We start from the raw sequence: 16,867 nt of genomic DNA, 5'->3' as shown, positions 1-16,867 counted from the left end.
GAGATATGAAGGTGCTGTGATAAGACCATTATTGCCCACACTTTTTCTTGTCCTGCTTCTTTGGGGGACAAAACACACCGACGAGGAATGGAATTATCAGATATAAAGCTCCCCTTCTTTGTCTGAAAGATAGAAAACCCGAACTTCTGCCCTGTGTTAAATATACTTGTTTCCATTACTCTGCACCAAAAGCTGTGTCTTCGTGATAGACAGATTGACCATTGTTATCCATTTAGCTGTAGCAGCAGTAGTTTCTTCTAGTCTTCCTTTATTTTTTTAATTTTAAGTTTATTGTGTTGCCACAGCTGTATGTGGTCTGGACACCATTTTCTTTCCCACAATGCTCTGGATGCAGCACTAGTTCCAAACCATTGTTGCAAAGGGTGGAAATGGCAGACACCACAAAAATACAATAGCCTCCATTGGTAGCTGCTATACTCTCCCTCCGTCTGCACCCAGTTCCCCAGTAGGAGCTTGGCCAATGAGAAACAAGCTGTGGTGGTGCTGATACTGCTCGTGGCAACAGCACAATAAAGTTGTTGTTGTTGTTGTTGTTAGCCCTAAAAAAAGCTACTACCAATGGTGAAAATAAATTACCTCCACCCTGAGCCTGGTGGTTGCAAATTTCACCTCTTTCCCTTGCTTCTCAAATTAACTAAATGGTTCCCACTTTCTTAATCTAAATGGGGTTGTGAAGGTGGGGGGGGCACTTGGGTTTACTTCTGATGTAGCAATTTTAATCCTTACAATCCTATCTGTTAAAGAAAATTTCCAACAGATGTATGAATTAGGCGAAAGGATGTAAACACTAGCAGGCTGAAGGAAAATACAAAACAATTAAGGGGTAATAATGAAGAAGGAATCTTAATCTGATTTGTATTTTAGAAATGTCAGTGTAGAAAACACTGAGTCACTAGGTCATTGTTATTTCACGTACCAGTTTGGCTGTAAGTTTTGCATTTGGCAGTCAATGGCAATATTGTCATTGCCCTTACATAATTGGCAACTGGTTGCACTGGTGTTGTTGCATCATAAATTTCTGTATCTACAATATTCCAGTATTGTGTGATACTCTTAATCGCATATGCAACATGTTTACTTTTACAAGTGATTTTTGCGGGTGTTTTGTGATAGAAAGTTGACTGGGTATTGAAATTCACCAGGTAACTCCCACCGAGCTAGAGCTCTGAAATTTGACACACATGTACCCTAAAAATTGCTTTAAAATTTCTTGAAGTGTTATATTACTTCCTAAAAAAAGGCTTTCCGGATTATTTAGCTCCATAAAACTGAATTTGATGCAGATGTAGCTCAAAGTTATTAGAAAAGCCTGAAAATTTGTCCCTTTTTTTTTTTTTACCGCTAACCTTAAAAAAATAATAATTGAGGCCTGAAATTTAACTCATAAGAGAGGCTGCTGGCATTCCACTAACAGGGAGTCCCGCTGCTTATTTACATACTTGAATTAAGCTTTATTTAGTGTGTGTGTGTGTGTGTGTGTGTGTGTAATACTTGCAGGAGCACATCCTTCTTCCTATCCTGAGGTAACTTGTTGTGGGGAGAATTGTGTGATCAACACATTTCCCAAGCAGTAGAGTGCAGGGAGGTTAAAAAACAACAGCCCTCCCCACCTTGTGCTGAGCTGTCAATGCAAATGGGAGTTGGAGGGCATCACACTGCCTACCCCTGTGCTATACTGGTGTTCACTAATAGATGTAAAGTACAGTGAAAATCTCAGTAGTATAGATTTGCCAGAGGAGGCATTGGAGTGGCCTAGGGTGGAGGAAGTTTGCTACTCTCCTGTTTCTGAACGTTCCAGTTCTGTTCTAAATTATATGGCTAAATACATACTTAGGTTACTTTTTGTATAGGAAAAAAATATTCCTTTATATGGGAAACAGTACAGTAGTACTTGTATTTGCGGGAGTATTCCCCCCACCCCCCCCGCCCTGACACTGTCCAAATAGTAGAATTGTAATCCAACACTTAGAATTGTTTTTCATCACCAGATAATTAAAATTAAGCCGTGGGCTGTGACACATTTAATATAACGATCTGTTTCGTTTTAAATAAACATTTTTGGAAACAAGACTAATAGCTCTTTCTTCAAAGTAGTTAAAATGTTTATATGGATGTTTGAGGAAATGATTCGGGTAGAAGCATCATTCCCAGTGCTGTAATTCCCTCATGTTCAACTAGATTAAAGGTAAAGGGACCCCTGACCATTAGGTCCAGTCATGGCCGACTCTGGGGTTGTGGCGCTCATCTCGCTTTATTGGCTTCTGGGTCATGTGGCCAGCATGACTAAGCCGCTTCTGGCGAACCAGAGCAGTGCATGGAAATGCCGTTTACCTTCCCGCAGGAGCGGTACCTATTTATCTACTTGCACTTTGACATGCTTTCGAATTGCTAGGTGGGCAGGAGCAGGGACCGAGCAATGGGAGCTCACCCCGTCGCAGGGATTCAAACCACCAACCTTCTGATCGGCAAGTCCTAGGCTCAGTGGTTTAACCCACAGCGCCACCCGCGTCCCAACACGTATAGCTCTGGTGGCAGCGACCCAGTAGTGCTTTATTCAGCTAAGCAGAATCAACACTCAAATGTGGACAAGCCCTAATAAATGGAGTCCAGGGCAGGGCTTCTGATCGGCAAGTCCTAGGCTCTGTGGTTTAACCCACAGGGTCTTATAAAATAGTATGCCATGGTGGGATGAAAAGGTTTGGTGGAAGGGGAGGGCTGATGACAAGTCGGATGAGAAGGGGAAATGCCCTTCTGAGTAGGTGTGACAGTCAGCCAAATAAATTTGCTGCGCCGCATGGCATGCAAATGCAGGAGGCGTAGTATTGCTTGAATATCCATGGGGGGTTTCTTGTGCTGAGTTCTGCTTTGCTGGTGGACCCCCAAATATTGGGTTACTTGTGCAGCTGGATTGCTCCTGGAGGTAGAAGAGAGGCTGGCAAAATGCAGAGCTAGACTATTAGTTCTGATGACACATTTCTTGGTCCTAATAATGCAATGCTCTTTCAGCTTATGTCCTTAGAAGTGGGGGGGGGGGGACTTTGGCAGCTTCTTCGATTGAGAGAGCTAGTTCAGGGTTGCCATAAACCAGGACACCCTGGATTTTCTTTAGGAAAACCCCAAAGTTGTTGAGCTTTTTATTTATTTATTTACAGAACAGAAATCGCGCGGCGGCGGGAGGCCCCATTAGCTAAAGTGGTGTTTCAGGTTAAGAACAGTTTCAGGTTAAGAATGGACCTCCGGAACGAATTAAGTTCGTAACTAGAGGTGCCACAGTATTTACAAAAACACAACTTTTCAAATTGACAAAACACCGCCTTTTGGAAATTCCCCCCGGATGTCAATTCAGCCTTTGAAATCCCAGTAATGTGCAGTAAAATCCTAAAATAATTGGGTGCTCAGTTTTTATTTACATCCTGAACAGGGCATATTTTTGACGGTTAATTTTTCTTTATTAGATATTTATAACCTTATTCCTATACTTCTTATGTGTGGAATACCAAGGAAAGCATATTCCTTCAAACTTGTAGCTCTCATTATTAAATGCTGCTTTGACTACCTATCCTGAAATGTCTGAAGACCGACGTAAACCCTGATGTGCAACAGTCCTGTAAAGCATGTATTTCTTGTTTTTCAGGAAAAGTGCTTCAGGCAAAAAGGTTGCTTTTAAAAAAAACAAAAAAACTTGCTCCTCTGAAAGATTGCAAGCATAATACAGCTTGTAGACATTTTACATGCATGAGTAAACTTTTTGCTGGAGTTGTGTATGCCTTGTGCTATTTGTGGACTCCAGGGGAACCTGAGAATGTTTTTATTGTTTGTTTATTTCTTTGTTTGTTTAATTGGCATTATCAAAAATGAAACTTTTGAATGGATGTCTTGTTTTCAGAATGCTAAATGCGTGGAAAGAAAGCAGAATATTTTTTGCTACGCCATTAATAAGCACTTTTCTCTGTAAAACCCATGACATCTCTCCCCTCCTTCTTATGCTTTCTTTTGTAATACACATGTTCACAGAATTTCCATCATGACAGAGCTGTGTTAAGATTATCCCATCGAGACTGAAACATGTATGTGCTACTTATAGGCACCTGTTTGTAAGTGCAAACTTGATGGTTAATGTGATCTTTTTGGACACAGGCAGACTTCCACAAAAGTTCTCACCAGAGGCAAGTGTCCTTGACTCTGTTGAAAAGAACATAGGTAAAGGTAAAGGGACCCCTGACCATTAGGTCCAGTCGGGGACGACTCTGGGGTTGCGGTGCTCATCTCGCTTTACTGGCCGAGGGAGGCAGCGTACAGCTTCCGGGTCATGTGGCCAGCATGACTAAGCTGCTTCTTGCGAACCAGAGCAGCGCACGGAAACGCCGTTTACCTTCCCGGCTGAGTGGTACCTATTTATCTGCTTGCACTTTGACGTGCTTTTCAAACTGCTAGGTGGGCAGGAGCAGGGACCGAGCAACGGGAGCTCACCCCATCGCGGGGATTCGAACCGCCAAAGAACATAGCAGCACACAAAAGACCACCTCCTCCCTCAAGGCCACAGCGGATTGAAGGGACAAGGGACTACCTCTTCCTCCAAACCTTCCGGCATGTGTCAGAGAAAATTGGGGAGAAGAGGAGGTTGGTGGTAACAAATAATAACTGGCTAGCAATCCAAGCCAACATCTCTGGGCACCCAGGCAATACATTCCCCCCCCTCCCAAGCAATGAGAGTCTATATGTTTGGGAGTGGAACTCTGCTTGTGGTTGTTGGGATCAAACTCAAAATTTCTGAAGTGTTTGTTTGTTTTAGGTTCCAATAGTATTTTTCATGTTTTAAGTTCAGTAACTTTTCTACACTTGCAAATTCTCTTTCCTTTTTTTGTGTGGTTTGCTGTGGGGTGAAACCCCTTTTCTCTCTCTTATTGAAGTGAGGCCAAAATCAAACAAACCAGGTTTACATTTCTATCTTTATAATGCAACCTGTAACATACCCTGAAGCTATCAGAAAATAAGTTTGATTGAAATAAAATATTATTCATCCATTTATATTAGAAAAATGGTTATTGCCTTCTCTGTTCATAAAGTAATATGAATCAGTGCATTAAAAACCTAAAGGTACACTTTGAAATAAGTTTTCTAAAGCTTTCTAGAAGTTTTAGGATCACGTAGGTTTGCTTTAACTTGCTTTTCAGCTAACTGTGGTATGGATGCCTTATCCTTTGGCTTATGTTGTAAATAGGACCTTGTGCCCAAAATATTGTTCAAAGCAGTTAAAAGCAGCAATGCTGTGTATTTACAGGGCTAAAGAGGTTCTAGCTTAACTGATAATAGATCTCTTTTTGGTTTTTCCTGTTGTTGTATTTATGTTTTCATTAGGGGTTTCTCAAAAGAGCGAAGAAACTTCCAGGCTAAAAGAACAACTCGGCATAATGTTTGGTGCTTTGTGGAGTCCCCCAAGAAGCAGATCAGATTTTTATAGAGGGCAAATGTGCTTTCGTTCTAATGATGACACTTATTTTCGATTTTGTTTTCCAGTCTTGGCCTGCGTATGAAGATGTTCACGAAAAGACGCAGGCCCTTGCTGTATACCTGAAGCTACCTTGTTTTCCAGATATAGCAGAAGGCAGCTTCCTTCATCCGAACATTCTGTGCATGAAGTATTTGATGGAAGCCAACTTGCCTGGTAAGGGCATGTGGGGGAGGGATGTGTTTTGTAACACCCAATTTAATGTTCACCCTATTTTTCCCAACAAACAAAAATTATACATTATCAAGTCCTTTTAAATAGCCTTTCCTGTGCTAATGTCAAAAGCACATTCTGATTTTAATAATAATAATAATAATTTATACCCCACCCATCTGGCTGGGTTTCTCTCCATATGGCAAATTCAGAGTTTTTCATGGACTTCAAGTTGGTAGTAGCATGGGGACTTCTAGGGCTTTATATTTGAAACTTATGGCTGATGCTCTAAGATCTGCCAAACCAAGCCAATGGCTCAATATTTATGAGTGAGCCAGTGTGGGACAGCGGCTTGAGCACTGAACTCGCAACTGAGAAATACAGGTTCAGATCCCTGCTCAGTGAAGAAGCACAGGACAGGGTTTCCCAAACTCGGGTCTCCAGCTGCTTTTGGACTACAACTCCCATTATCCCTAGCTAGCAGGACCAGTGGTCAGGGATGATCGGAACTGTAGTCCAAAAAACAACTGGGGACTCAAGTTTGGGAAACGCTGGCATAATAGATAACTTGGGAAAGTGACTATCTATTCACCAAGCCTACCTCACCTGGTTGTTGTGAGCTCAGTAGACAGAATGTATGCCTCACGGGTGTTGAGTTAAGCCTCACGGGTGTTGAGTTAAGCCTCACGGGTGTTGAGTTAAGCCTCACGGGTGTTGAGTTAAGCCTCACGGGTGTTGAGTTAAGCCTCACGGGTGTTGAGTTAAGCCTCACGGGTGTTGAGTTAAGCCTCACGGGTGTTGAGTTAAGCCTCACGGGTGTTGAGTTAAGCCTCACGGGTGTTGAGTTAAGCCTCACGGGTGTTGAGTTAAGCCTCACGGGTGTTGAGTTAAGCCTCACGGGTGTTGAGTTAAGCCTCACGGGTGTTGAGTTAAGCCTCACGGGTGTTGAGTTAAGCCTCACGGGTGTTGAGTTAAGCTTTCAATTAACTTCTTCCCTGGTCCTATACTAAAATAATTAAAACAGTCACACTCTAAACCTTTTTGGTATATGAAATCCTGTTTCTGAATCCACTGAATATGAAAATAAAACTTGACTAAATATAAGGACGGATCATGTCTGCAAACATGTTACTTTCTTCACTGTCTCTTCTATGTAGCTTCATATAGACACACATTCATCTTCTCTTTATTACAAGAAGGAGTTCAAATACTTAATCACTAGGGCAGCAGCAGAATTAAATGTTTTCCAGACACATCTGCTCGAGTTTTAATAACACAGCATGAAAAAGAAGGTTGTGATCCTCTTTGCTGCTGAGTCATGTTAACAGAACAATTAAAGTCACTTATAGCTGACCATTTCATTCTACCCAATCACTCTTTGGAGAAAATGAGATTCATATGTAAGAAAAATAAGGTGTTCCTCCGTATTGCTGGGTTCCTAATAGTACACACCTATGTCGGTTCACTAAGAAATAAGTCTCATTATGTTCAACGTGACTTCCTCTCAGGTAATCGTGTATAGGATTGTACATTTCATGTCTTCCCTTTAGATTTTATTATTTTCCCTTTCACTATGTATTTTCAATGAAACAGGATTTTTTAGGTGCTTAAGTAAACAGGACTATTGTTCTTAAATCACTTTGAGATATATCGCAGAGTTTCCGCTACAATATATGTAATGTTTCCTGTTGAAACATTTTATTTTGGTCATAATTTTTGGAAGCTGTGGTTTGGATCAGAGTTGGATCATTGTCAACTTTTAGTATCCGAACCAGACTTTCTCAACTTTGGGTCTGTAGATGTTGTTAGTCTATAATTCCAATCATTCCTAGCTAGCATGGCCAGTGGTCAGAGATTTTAGTTCAAGAACATCTTGGAAAGACTGGTTTGGATACCAAAAGTTGACAGTGCTCTTAGAATTCCAGATGTAATATTCAGTATTAATTTATTCTTAGACTCTGCATGCTGCTGCAGTAATCATATTCATACTTGCATAACCAGCTGCTTACAGGTGAGAAAGCAGCCTAGAAATATGAATATAAATAAACTAGAATAGGAAGCAGGCTGTGGCACGACCCTTCTCTTATCCAGTGGAAATTCCTCGCTCATTTCAGCATTAATTAGGGCACAGTGCTGTTTGTCCCATTGCCGGTATTAATCATGGTTAGCTTTTAGCCAAGGATTGATCTATTTTGTTAGTATTAGCTTTGGTTATACCATGACTGATGCTGATGAAGGAGGGAGGGAAATGACATAGCAGGGAGGTGGTGGAAGCCCTGAACTTACTCAGTCTTAAAACCATGTTTAAGAGAATTGGGACTGCTGTGTTATAATGCCAGTCCTGCATGTACCTTTTGAAAATTGCAAAGCACAAAATGGATCTGATTGAGGAAGGTTATCCAATCAAAGTTAAACCCTGTAAAGTTCCATTGTCCTTAATGCAGCACAGATTAAAGCAGAAACTTAATGCTCCAACAGAAATTAATAACACTTTGCGTCCTAAATTTGGGTTGGATCACGTCTTCACGCACAGCAAAAATAAGGTTTAAGCAGTACTGCTACCACAGATCGATAGGTTGCCTTGTATTTTAACATTTCTTCTTTTAAGAAAAGGTGCATTTGTACTTCTTTTTTACGACACTTTAACTGTAGCTACAATCTTCACATTGCTGTACAGGTGTCTTCGAAGACACAAGGAACACAATTTCTTACTTTTCCAGTTTAGCAAGGATGTCATGAATCAACTGCCTCATCAGATTCCAGAGGGGTTGTCAGTATACTCTGAAATACCGCCAGCATTCACCTGCCTAAATTGTTGATTCCCTTCCATAATCAGAAACAGTTCGTACACCTCACTGGTGACCCCGTTTGAAAGTAAAGCTTTCCCCCACAAACACAATTGTGCACATGTACACTTAAATGACTAAAACATGCTCAACTAGTCTACTAGGAATAGAGCAACACTCACACGTCTATTATGAACAATTTTTGTGTACCTTTAAAGACTTGCCAGCCGTGGCAAGACCTGGTGGAGCAGTATTGCGAGCCAAATGGGGAGGCCTGGCTAGCCTTATTAGGTCTGGTTCCCCACCATTGGACTGGATAAATCTCCCAAGGTTTGTTCCAACTCTAGTTCTTTGTGTTGGACTTCCATAGCATTTGAAGTTTATCCTCTTCTTAATTCAGATGATATGCACAAGTGGACGTGCAGAGTGGTAAAAAAAACTGGCGTTGGTGAAGTGGACTTCCTGACACTTTGTCCTGAGAATAAATCAGCTCAGAATGTGAAATACGATATTCTTGCCGTAGCTGTGGTAGTCGTGGTGCTGAAAATGCTGTTCTTGCTGGATGACCATTATGAATGGTAAGTGTGCGCTGCCGTTATAACAAACGTAAACTTGCCGACTTATTGCAGTCCAGGGCCACAAAAATCCTAGACTGCTATTTTTATTACCGCTAAGGACTAGGTCAGTGGTTCTCAAAGGGTGTGGTGCGGCAAGAGAGGATGGCAAGCATGGCAGGAAGATTCGAGGACAAAGAAATGCTTAAATATTTCAGTGCAGTATAGTATCAAAACATGGTTTTTTTAATTTGCAAAATATGGCTCGATATCTTTTCAAAATGAGAGTATCAAATGGTACTGAGGACAGTCCTAGGTTGTGATCCAGAATCGCCGTTTGAATAGAGTGCTGGAGAATAGCATTGGCTGTTCTTCTGCCGTTCTCCAACTCTGACCAATAAGAAAGATCAGAAAAGAGAAAGGCTTCTTTGCATTGATGAGGAGATGAGAGTTCGTTTGTCTCAAATTAGACCTAATATAAATGACATTACCTGGCAAAAGCAAGCTCACACCTCTCATTGAGTTTGTATAAGGTGCATACATAAGAGGCTTGCTTATAATTATCTTTTGGGAATGATTCATCTTCTTACGTAGCTGCATTGCTTTATACTTTCTGGCTGTCCTATGATCTTACGATAAAATAGTTGTGTTCTGTGGTATGAATTAAGCACTGCTGGGAGTTGTTTCTTTTTGTTTTCCAATGTATTTCTTATCAATGAAGAAAATGGTGTGAGATGAGTAAACTTTAATCATGGAAGTGTGGCCCAGAGAAAAAAAGTTTGAGAATCATTGGAATAAACAAATGGAACACTGAATAAGAGAAATATAACATATTGCTTCCTTAATATTCAATTTGTGTATATTCACATAGCATCTAGAATCCGTTTTGCCATTTCCCTCTTGGTCAGGCAGAATAACTCTGCAGCCCAGCTCTGAAAGGGCCTGGTCTTATTTGACATAGCAGTGGTTCAAATGTTACTTATCCCAGTCCAATTTGCTTTAAGCTGTTTTTGATGTCGTATTTTAAATTTTTGGAACCCTATGGCTAAGGAAGGGTAGTAAATCATCCTCATCCTTGTAATGTGGAGGCAGAAAAGGGTGTGTTTCAAGCAGCGAGGGTTGTCACACTTGTGTTGTGTTGATCACATGAGTGTCCATGTCAGTGTTGAAACCCGTCCCCCCCACCAGATGACAGTAGATTCTTGTATGAAGATGTTCCATGTAAGTAAAGCCCAATGGTGTCCTGACCCTGGGGTCCGACTTCCCCTCTGGGGGATGAGGCCAAGGATTTGGAGAAATAATTGGAGGGTAAGGGTCTATATCCTGCAGAGCTAGCCACTATGGTCCCCAGTTATCCAAGAACTCCAACATAGGAGGAAGCCATTCACATGGGATGAGCAAGGTTTGAACCAGCCCTTACAATTTTAAATTTTTAACCTAAGAGATAAGGCCTTTGGATTCATTAGAGTGGCTCAGATTTTAAATATGCTTGAATAGTTTGAAAAAATGGGGACCATGTTTTCAATTTAAAAAAACCCTCTGAATCTGTTGGATATATTTTCAGGTTACTAGCAGACTATGCCGAAGAGAGAAACAAAAGGAAAGAAGAAGGTACCAAATACTTTAGAAGAAGCTTAGTATAAGTTTTGCATTGCCAACTATATTTTAAGATGCTAGCATACATGCAAGACAGTCGTGGAAGCTCTTTCAGTAGAGTATGTGAATTGAAAAGAAAGTGTAAGTCATACGAATGTATGAAAGAGCTGCCCAAATCTACATGTGAAAAAGGAGCTTTTTACATTTGCATGTGGCTTCCTAGCAATATCTGAATGACTGTAGTCTCTTAATTTTTAGATGCAGAGGTTGCATAGCAAATGATAGAAACTGACAAAGGCTCAGTTTCCAGAAACTCCCGTGCAGATGTAAGATAGCTCATCCTTCAGTTGCTCTAAAGAGATCAGGGACCGGCTACAGGATCACATTCTTCCTCTCCTCTGTTCCTCTCTGTCCTCATGCCTGTTGCCCTCACGTTTCCCAGCTGGCTTTAGCCTTCTTTAAACCTAACTAGTTTTCTGTTAACTTGGGTAGATCATTGCTGTATTCCCAACTATGTAGTAACGATGTGGTCAGCAGTAGATCTAGTCCCTCAAATAAGTCTCACAAGATGGTGTAAGGCAGATCATTTGGTTTGAATCCCTCCTCCCTTGGATAACATCCAAGAAGAATTGGATATCTGTTCATACAAATATGCCCTTAAAGCTGGATATCCTAGAATGCTGAAAAACGAATGCAATACTTTTAATCGCAGCTTAACAAGAGTCAGTATAGTGTGGTGTCAGTGTTAGAAACTGAGATATGAAAGCTAAGAGCTAAATGGCACCTAGGCTAGGGATGCAACAACCTAATGTCCAGGCACGTTTTTTTATAACAAGAATACAAAGCTGAAAGTGAATGAACTGCAGCTAAAAGATTATGTTCACTTTTCACACTGTCTAGTCCTTCTCCTGCCCACCCCCCTAATATTCTTAAGGGGGTCTCTTCTCCAGTCTTCGGAGAGTAGCTGGAAGTGGGGAGGCAGAAAAAGGTCCTCCTTTCCTTCCGCTCTGCAGTTTTAATCTGAAATCTTAGGCGCAGTACTGTACCCAGAGCTCAGGAACCACTCGCGCTAATGAAATTCCCTGTCTCAAAATGTGCCTAGAACAGTGGGAGTTTCGAACCCTGCGTGGTGTATGTGGAATTTGATGTGGAGCTTTCTTGGTCTTCTCTGATCTTGCGCAGAAATAACGAGGCCACGCTGATTTTAAATTCGTTGAAAGAAGGATGGAATAAAAGTTAAAACTTAATTCGTTCATTTTCACTATAGGCTGTCCAGTGTTTGACATTCGGAAATGGTACCTAGTTGTAAAGAATGCTCTGGATGTGGAGCAGAAGAAATTTAACGAAGGAAGAATCAGGTGTGGTGTTCATAGACTGACAGTCTCTGATTTGGGTTGGAGAAATTAAAAGGGCATGATAGGAATGGGCAGTACCTGAAGATACGAATTAAAATGGGTAGACCCATCTGTAATGTCTTAGGAAATCTCTCTTTGTAAATGTTTTTGGTGGGTTTTTCTTTTTGCTTCTGATACCATTGCTGACATTGATTGATTGATTGATTGATTGTAAAAGGAATGGGAGGAATATTTTGAGGAATGTATGGGGAAGGCTTCTGTAGAAAGTAGCCTTGGTGGAGAGATGATTAAGCTCTGGTGGGAGGGGTTTTTAGCACTACACTGCTATTTCCCCTAAGTAGCCGCAGCGGTATTAATGGAAGATATTTCACTTTTGGCATTTTTGGGGTGAATGGTGAAACCAAACAGGTAATTGTATTCAACTGTTCTATAACAGGTTTAGATCATAGTTAAGGATATGGTTGTTGTGACGATAATCCACCGTGTGTTGTCTTCTCTTTCCTCCACCCCCAAATATTTCTTTTTTCTTTTTCTTTTCTTTTTTTGCATCTTCAGACATTTATGGAGATGTGAGAAGCCACTATTGTTTTTTGTCCACGAAACATATGCTTTCCTCAAGAAAAGACGTAAGTGATTCCCTCTTCCTTTCCTCAAACATGACTCTTCCCCCCTCCCCATAGGTTGAATTCAGTTCTTAAGAACCTGGCCACATCTGAGGCATAGGGAGAAAGGGGACTGGATTCTCAGTCTGGCAAGGAAGTAGGAACAGAACTACCATCTGCCGTTAAGCCTTACACGGCTCAAATATGTAATATTGAGCCATTCTCCCAGAAAGCATTTTGGAATATTCTTGAGGCCTTCCTGACTCTGCTTCCTGCACTGTAAATACGGTAGATTGACAGGTGCACTCTGGGAAAAGAGAGGAACCTGACAAAGACAATGCTAGAGTTCCTTTCTGAAAGAAAGAAAGAAAGAAAGAAAGAAAGAAAGAAAGAAAGAAAGAAAGAAAGAAAGAAAGAAAAGGCCGGCAGGCCACACTCCTCTTTTTCCATATGTCAGTTCTTCCCATGTGATGTGTACAGCTGTTGGAAATTATTTAAACTTTCCATTAAAGTTCCTGTCATGAGACACCCAAATTCTTCAAGAAGATGCTACGTTCTGATAATTTTTTTACTATCACCAGAATTACTAAGGTCTTTGGAGAATAACTTATATTCAGCATTTGGGTGTGCCTTGTGAAGTTTGCTTCCTTTATAAAAGTCTTCCAGCCTTTCTTTCTTTCTGAAACAGCCTTTAAAATTTTTTGTGGCTCATTGTTACATTTCGCTTTGTACAGAAATGGTAGTGGACCTTCAAAGGCAGTTCCGAACACTGTCTGGTTCTGTGGAACCTGCTGAGAAGCGGAGCCCCTCAAGTTTCCAGCTAAACTGGACTGAGGAAATAGATTGTTTCCACGGGCACAGCCTGGTTGGGATTTTGCAACCAAAAGGTGACGCATTAACAACTCTGAACAGAAAGTATTGGTTGTGTACGACTGCACTGTGCAAACGGAAGTAAGTGTTTGACATCCCTGTAGAAAATGTGTTCTAAATGTGTTAGCGTTTGTGAGAAGAAGACTTGTAGAATGTGTTGACTTGAATATAATAATACTAATACTAATAATTTATTATTTATACCCCGCCTATCTGTTACATTTTGCTGCCTTTCAGGTATCCTACATTTTTGCCTTTTTTTTTATTATTCATCACCAGTTTGGAAGAAAGATGCAGTATTATGAACAAGAACATATGGTAGAGGACATTAAAGTTTGCTTAAGTATATTAATCACAACATCCTTTAATGATAGATTTCTTGTTGAACAATATATGTTATTCTGCCAGCAGGCAGTGTGAGGTGGAAGACGAGAGAGAGAGAGAGAGAGAGAGAGAGAGAGAGAGAGGGAGAGAGAGAGAGGGAGAGAGAGGGAGAGAGAGAGAGACCTAAAAGATTTACATACATGCTACTTTATTGCTGGAAGGAGAACAGAATTCATGCATTCAAGTAATGATTCTGGCTGCTGAAAAATTTAATGTGCTGCTTTTTGCCAGTTCTGTAGTGTTAGCGCTTTGAGTCTGTGTTGTGTCGGTGTCAAACCTTTATTTTAAATCAGATTAAAATGGGATCCTGAGTAGCCTTTCCTATGGTCAGTACCACTATCATTCTTGATTGTGGCTACATCAGATAGAGAGATTGGTTCAGGGTACAATGTAGAGTAAGCACTTACAAAAAAACCTTATTGGGTAGTAGACCTAACCACATGAAAAGGTAGCCAGTAGCCTGTGGCTATGTAATAAACCCAGATTACCTAGTTCCTTTCTTTCTTGCATTTCTAAGTGGCCCAGGTGTTGGTCACCTCTGTAGTACGCACTTAAAACTACCAACCTGTAAAGCTTTCAACCATCTTCCATGGTTAAGAGATCAGAAGTAGATTTTAGAATTGTGAACCTCATTTTTGGAAGAAGAACCAAAACGTCTTTTTTGCTTAAAAAGATCAATTATATATACTTCTAACATCCTCTTGTAATTTTCCACATAAGTTAGAACCAAGAGGGACACATTTGGACTCTGGAAACGTTTGTCAAGAGAAACTTTCTTCTCCTAATTGACAGAAGCACGTTTTCCTTACTTAGTTCTTAGTACTGGTTTTAGTCTGGTACTGCTCTTAAACCGATGCCCAGTATATTCCAGGGGCTAGAAGGCTGGAGATAGGTGTTTGTTTCATCTTTTGTATCCTGCCGTTCTACCAGCAAGAATCAAAGTGACTTCCAATGGAATAAGACAGCGTAAAATATCATCTAGGAAAGACTTGTGCAACTGAGCTTCCTTTCTCCTCTCTTCTTCCCTGCAGCCTATCATGCACCCTCAAATATCATGCACCCTAAGAGTCTGCCCCCAGATGCTTGGGTGCCCCTGTGAAGCAAATTTTGGGGTCATGTGGGGAGAGGAGAGGAAGGAGAAGTCCTGTGGTGTAATCAGATTGCTGCTGCATTGGATACAGCCCCTTACTTCTAATTCAGGCACACAAACAGTAGCACTGTGACTTCTTAAAACCCAAACAGCTTGGAGTCTGCTGTGCACACACACACACACACAGCTGTTTACGTAAAGCAATCCACTACATAAATCTGGGTGCTCACGATGGTTGGAAGAGCGAAACCAGCAAATTTGCACAAGAGTTATTGAGTGCAGCTTGCCATATGTAGCAAACTCTTTGCCGTTTATATTTTGAGCAGCTCCCACGCCACACATTCCACTGCTTTGTGTGAACAGGGCTTTAGAATGGGTTTCTTTAAAAAGTAAGAATCGGGTTCAAGGTCTTCCGCATTTGTGAATTCTTTGTACGGCCATGCCTAAGTTTCTGTCTCTTTGAGAGTGAGTCGCCTATCTTTAAAGCAGGGATCATGCGGCTCAACAGGATTGTTCACAAAGCAAGCAGAGCAAACACTTACAAAACACTTTGCAGATTACAAGTGCTGTCTATAAATGCTTAGCTGTAGTGGTACAAGAAGAGCTTGAATAATGATAGGATGTGTACCCGTTTTTCTAGATGTTGTAATTTGGAATAAATTTGTGGGCTGTTTTCTATTTTTTTCCCCTTTTCTAGGGCGTGTGGTCATTTGGCATACTTTAAAGAGTCAAATTTTCCTCATTCCTACCAGTTTGTTTTAAATCTGTTCTCCTTCATCCTGCGGGTGAAGCCCTCTCTCATCCATGAAGAAGTCTGCGCGATTGAACATAAACTCTTCTATACAGAACTTCGTAAAAAATCCATACTCTCCAAAGTTTGAAAAGGTGGAAAGCTTTAAAAACCAAAGACTTATCTCAAGAGAGCGAAGACCTTCAGTAAGTGCAATAACCTATACGGAAAATTCATACTCATTAAGTGAGATTTACTGACATCACCACATTAAGACAGATGCAGCTGCTCTGCAGTTTGTTCGTACTTCAGATGTCACGTTCCTAGTCCAGCTACCACAGTTTGTTGGAGCAGAAACAAATTGGGCTGCTTCATACAAAAATACTTTAAATCAGTTTCTCGTTTGCATCCACACTGGGAAGCTTTTATTGCAAAGCACATTTATTAGATTGAGAATGCGATGTCTGAATTGGACCTTACAGATTGTTGCAGGGTGGGTGATAATGTGATCCACTAAACTAAACACTGTTTCCCCCCAGTGATATTGTAAAATTTTCAGGTGTTTTTATACATTTTGAACTTCTTGTTCGCTATTGTAACAACAAAAACATATTGACGTATTTTGAAATAAACCTCTCTTTTTTTCAAACGAAGTTGCCATTTAGCATTCCTAATGCTGTGATCCTACAATCTGATGGTACCTTACTGGTTTATCAGTGGTGTTGGCTGCTCCATGAGGCAGAGAGCCATCTGCTTCAGGTGGCAAGTTCTGTGTTGCTTAACATTGTATTCCCTCCACACCCCAGTTTAGAATAGGATTATTTTTTTTTAACCTCAGGTGCTAAAATGTATTGATTGGGCTTGCTCCTTTGGAATTCCTTTAGTTCTTTGGAGATTTGTAATGGCATAGGAATGTAGCCTAATAGTAGTGAATAAAACAAATTATTGCGTAAATCTCCAGTCCTGTTACAGTGAGCATCTTACCTTTAATCCAGCCCAATCTTAAGGCCAGCTAAGTGTAGTTACAGCTTTGAAAGCCTATGTTCTTTGCCTGACTACATCAGCAGTGTGTTGTCTCTAATGCTTCAAAGAAGTAAGGTTCAGTGCACCAATCCTGTTGACATTTTGACTTCATTGGATGGTTAAAACAGAACGCTTTGGGTTGTTTTGTGTTTTTTTGTCTTTTTCACAATAAAAAATGTGATAGACTTGAATGA

The 16,867-nt window shown here is 40.7% G+C and overlaps 1 protein-coding gene across 2 annotated transcripts in view; it reads left to right on the top strand.

The window, feature by feature from the left end:
- TAF1B (TATA-box binding protein associated factor, RNA polymerase I subunit B) overlaps window positions 1-16,303 on the top strand; it is a 35,452-nt gene extending 19,149 nt beyond the window's left edge. Inside the window, exons 9-16 of one of the 2 annotated variants that reach the window (XM_077926352.1) lie at window positions 5,539-5,686; window positions 8,870-9,047; window positions 10,588-10,634; window positions 11,887-11,977; window positions 12,530-12,600; window positions 13,311-13,527; window positions 13,684-13,789; window positions 15,618-15,633. In XM_077926352.1, the coding sequence (XP_077782478.1) occupies window positions 5,539-5,686; window positions 8,870-9,047; window positions 10,588-10,634; window positions 11,887-11,977; window positions 12,530-12,600; window positions 13,311-13,527; window positions 13,684-13,768 (837 nt within the window). In that variant the 3' untranslated portion in view covers window positions 13,769-13,789; window positions 15,618-15,633. Of the gene's footprint in view, window positions 1-5,538; window positions 5,687-8,869; window positions 9,048-10,587; window positions 10,635-11,886; window positions 11,978-12,529; window positions 12,601-13,310; window positions 13,528-13,683; window positions 13,790-15,617 lie in introns of both variants that reach the window. The other variant, XM_028722516.2, reaches the window with a different exon arrangement.
- Window positions 16,304-16,867: the final 564 nt, after the last annotated feature.

This window comes from Podarcis muralis, chromosome 3 (genome assembly GCF_964188315.1).
Source record: "Podarcis muralis chromosome 3, rPodMur119.hap1.1, whole genome shotgun sequence".
NCBI lineage: Eukaryota > Metazoa > Chordata > Lepidosauria > Squamata > Lacertidae > Podarcis > Podarcis muralis.
This window is presented reverse-complemented; position numbering and strand designations above follow the sequence as displayed.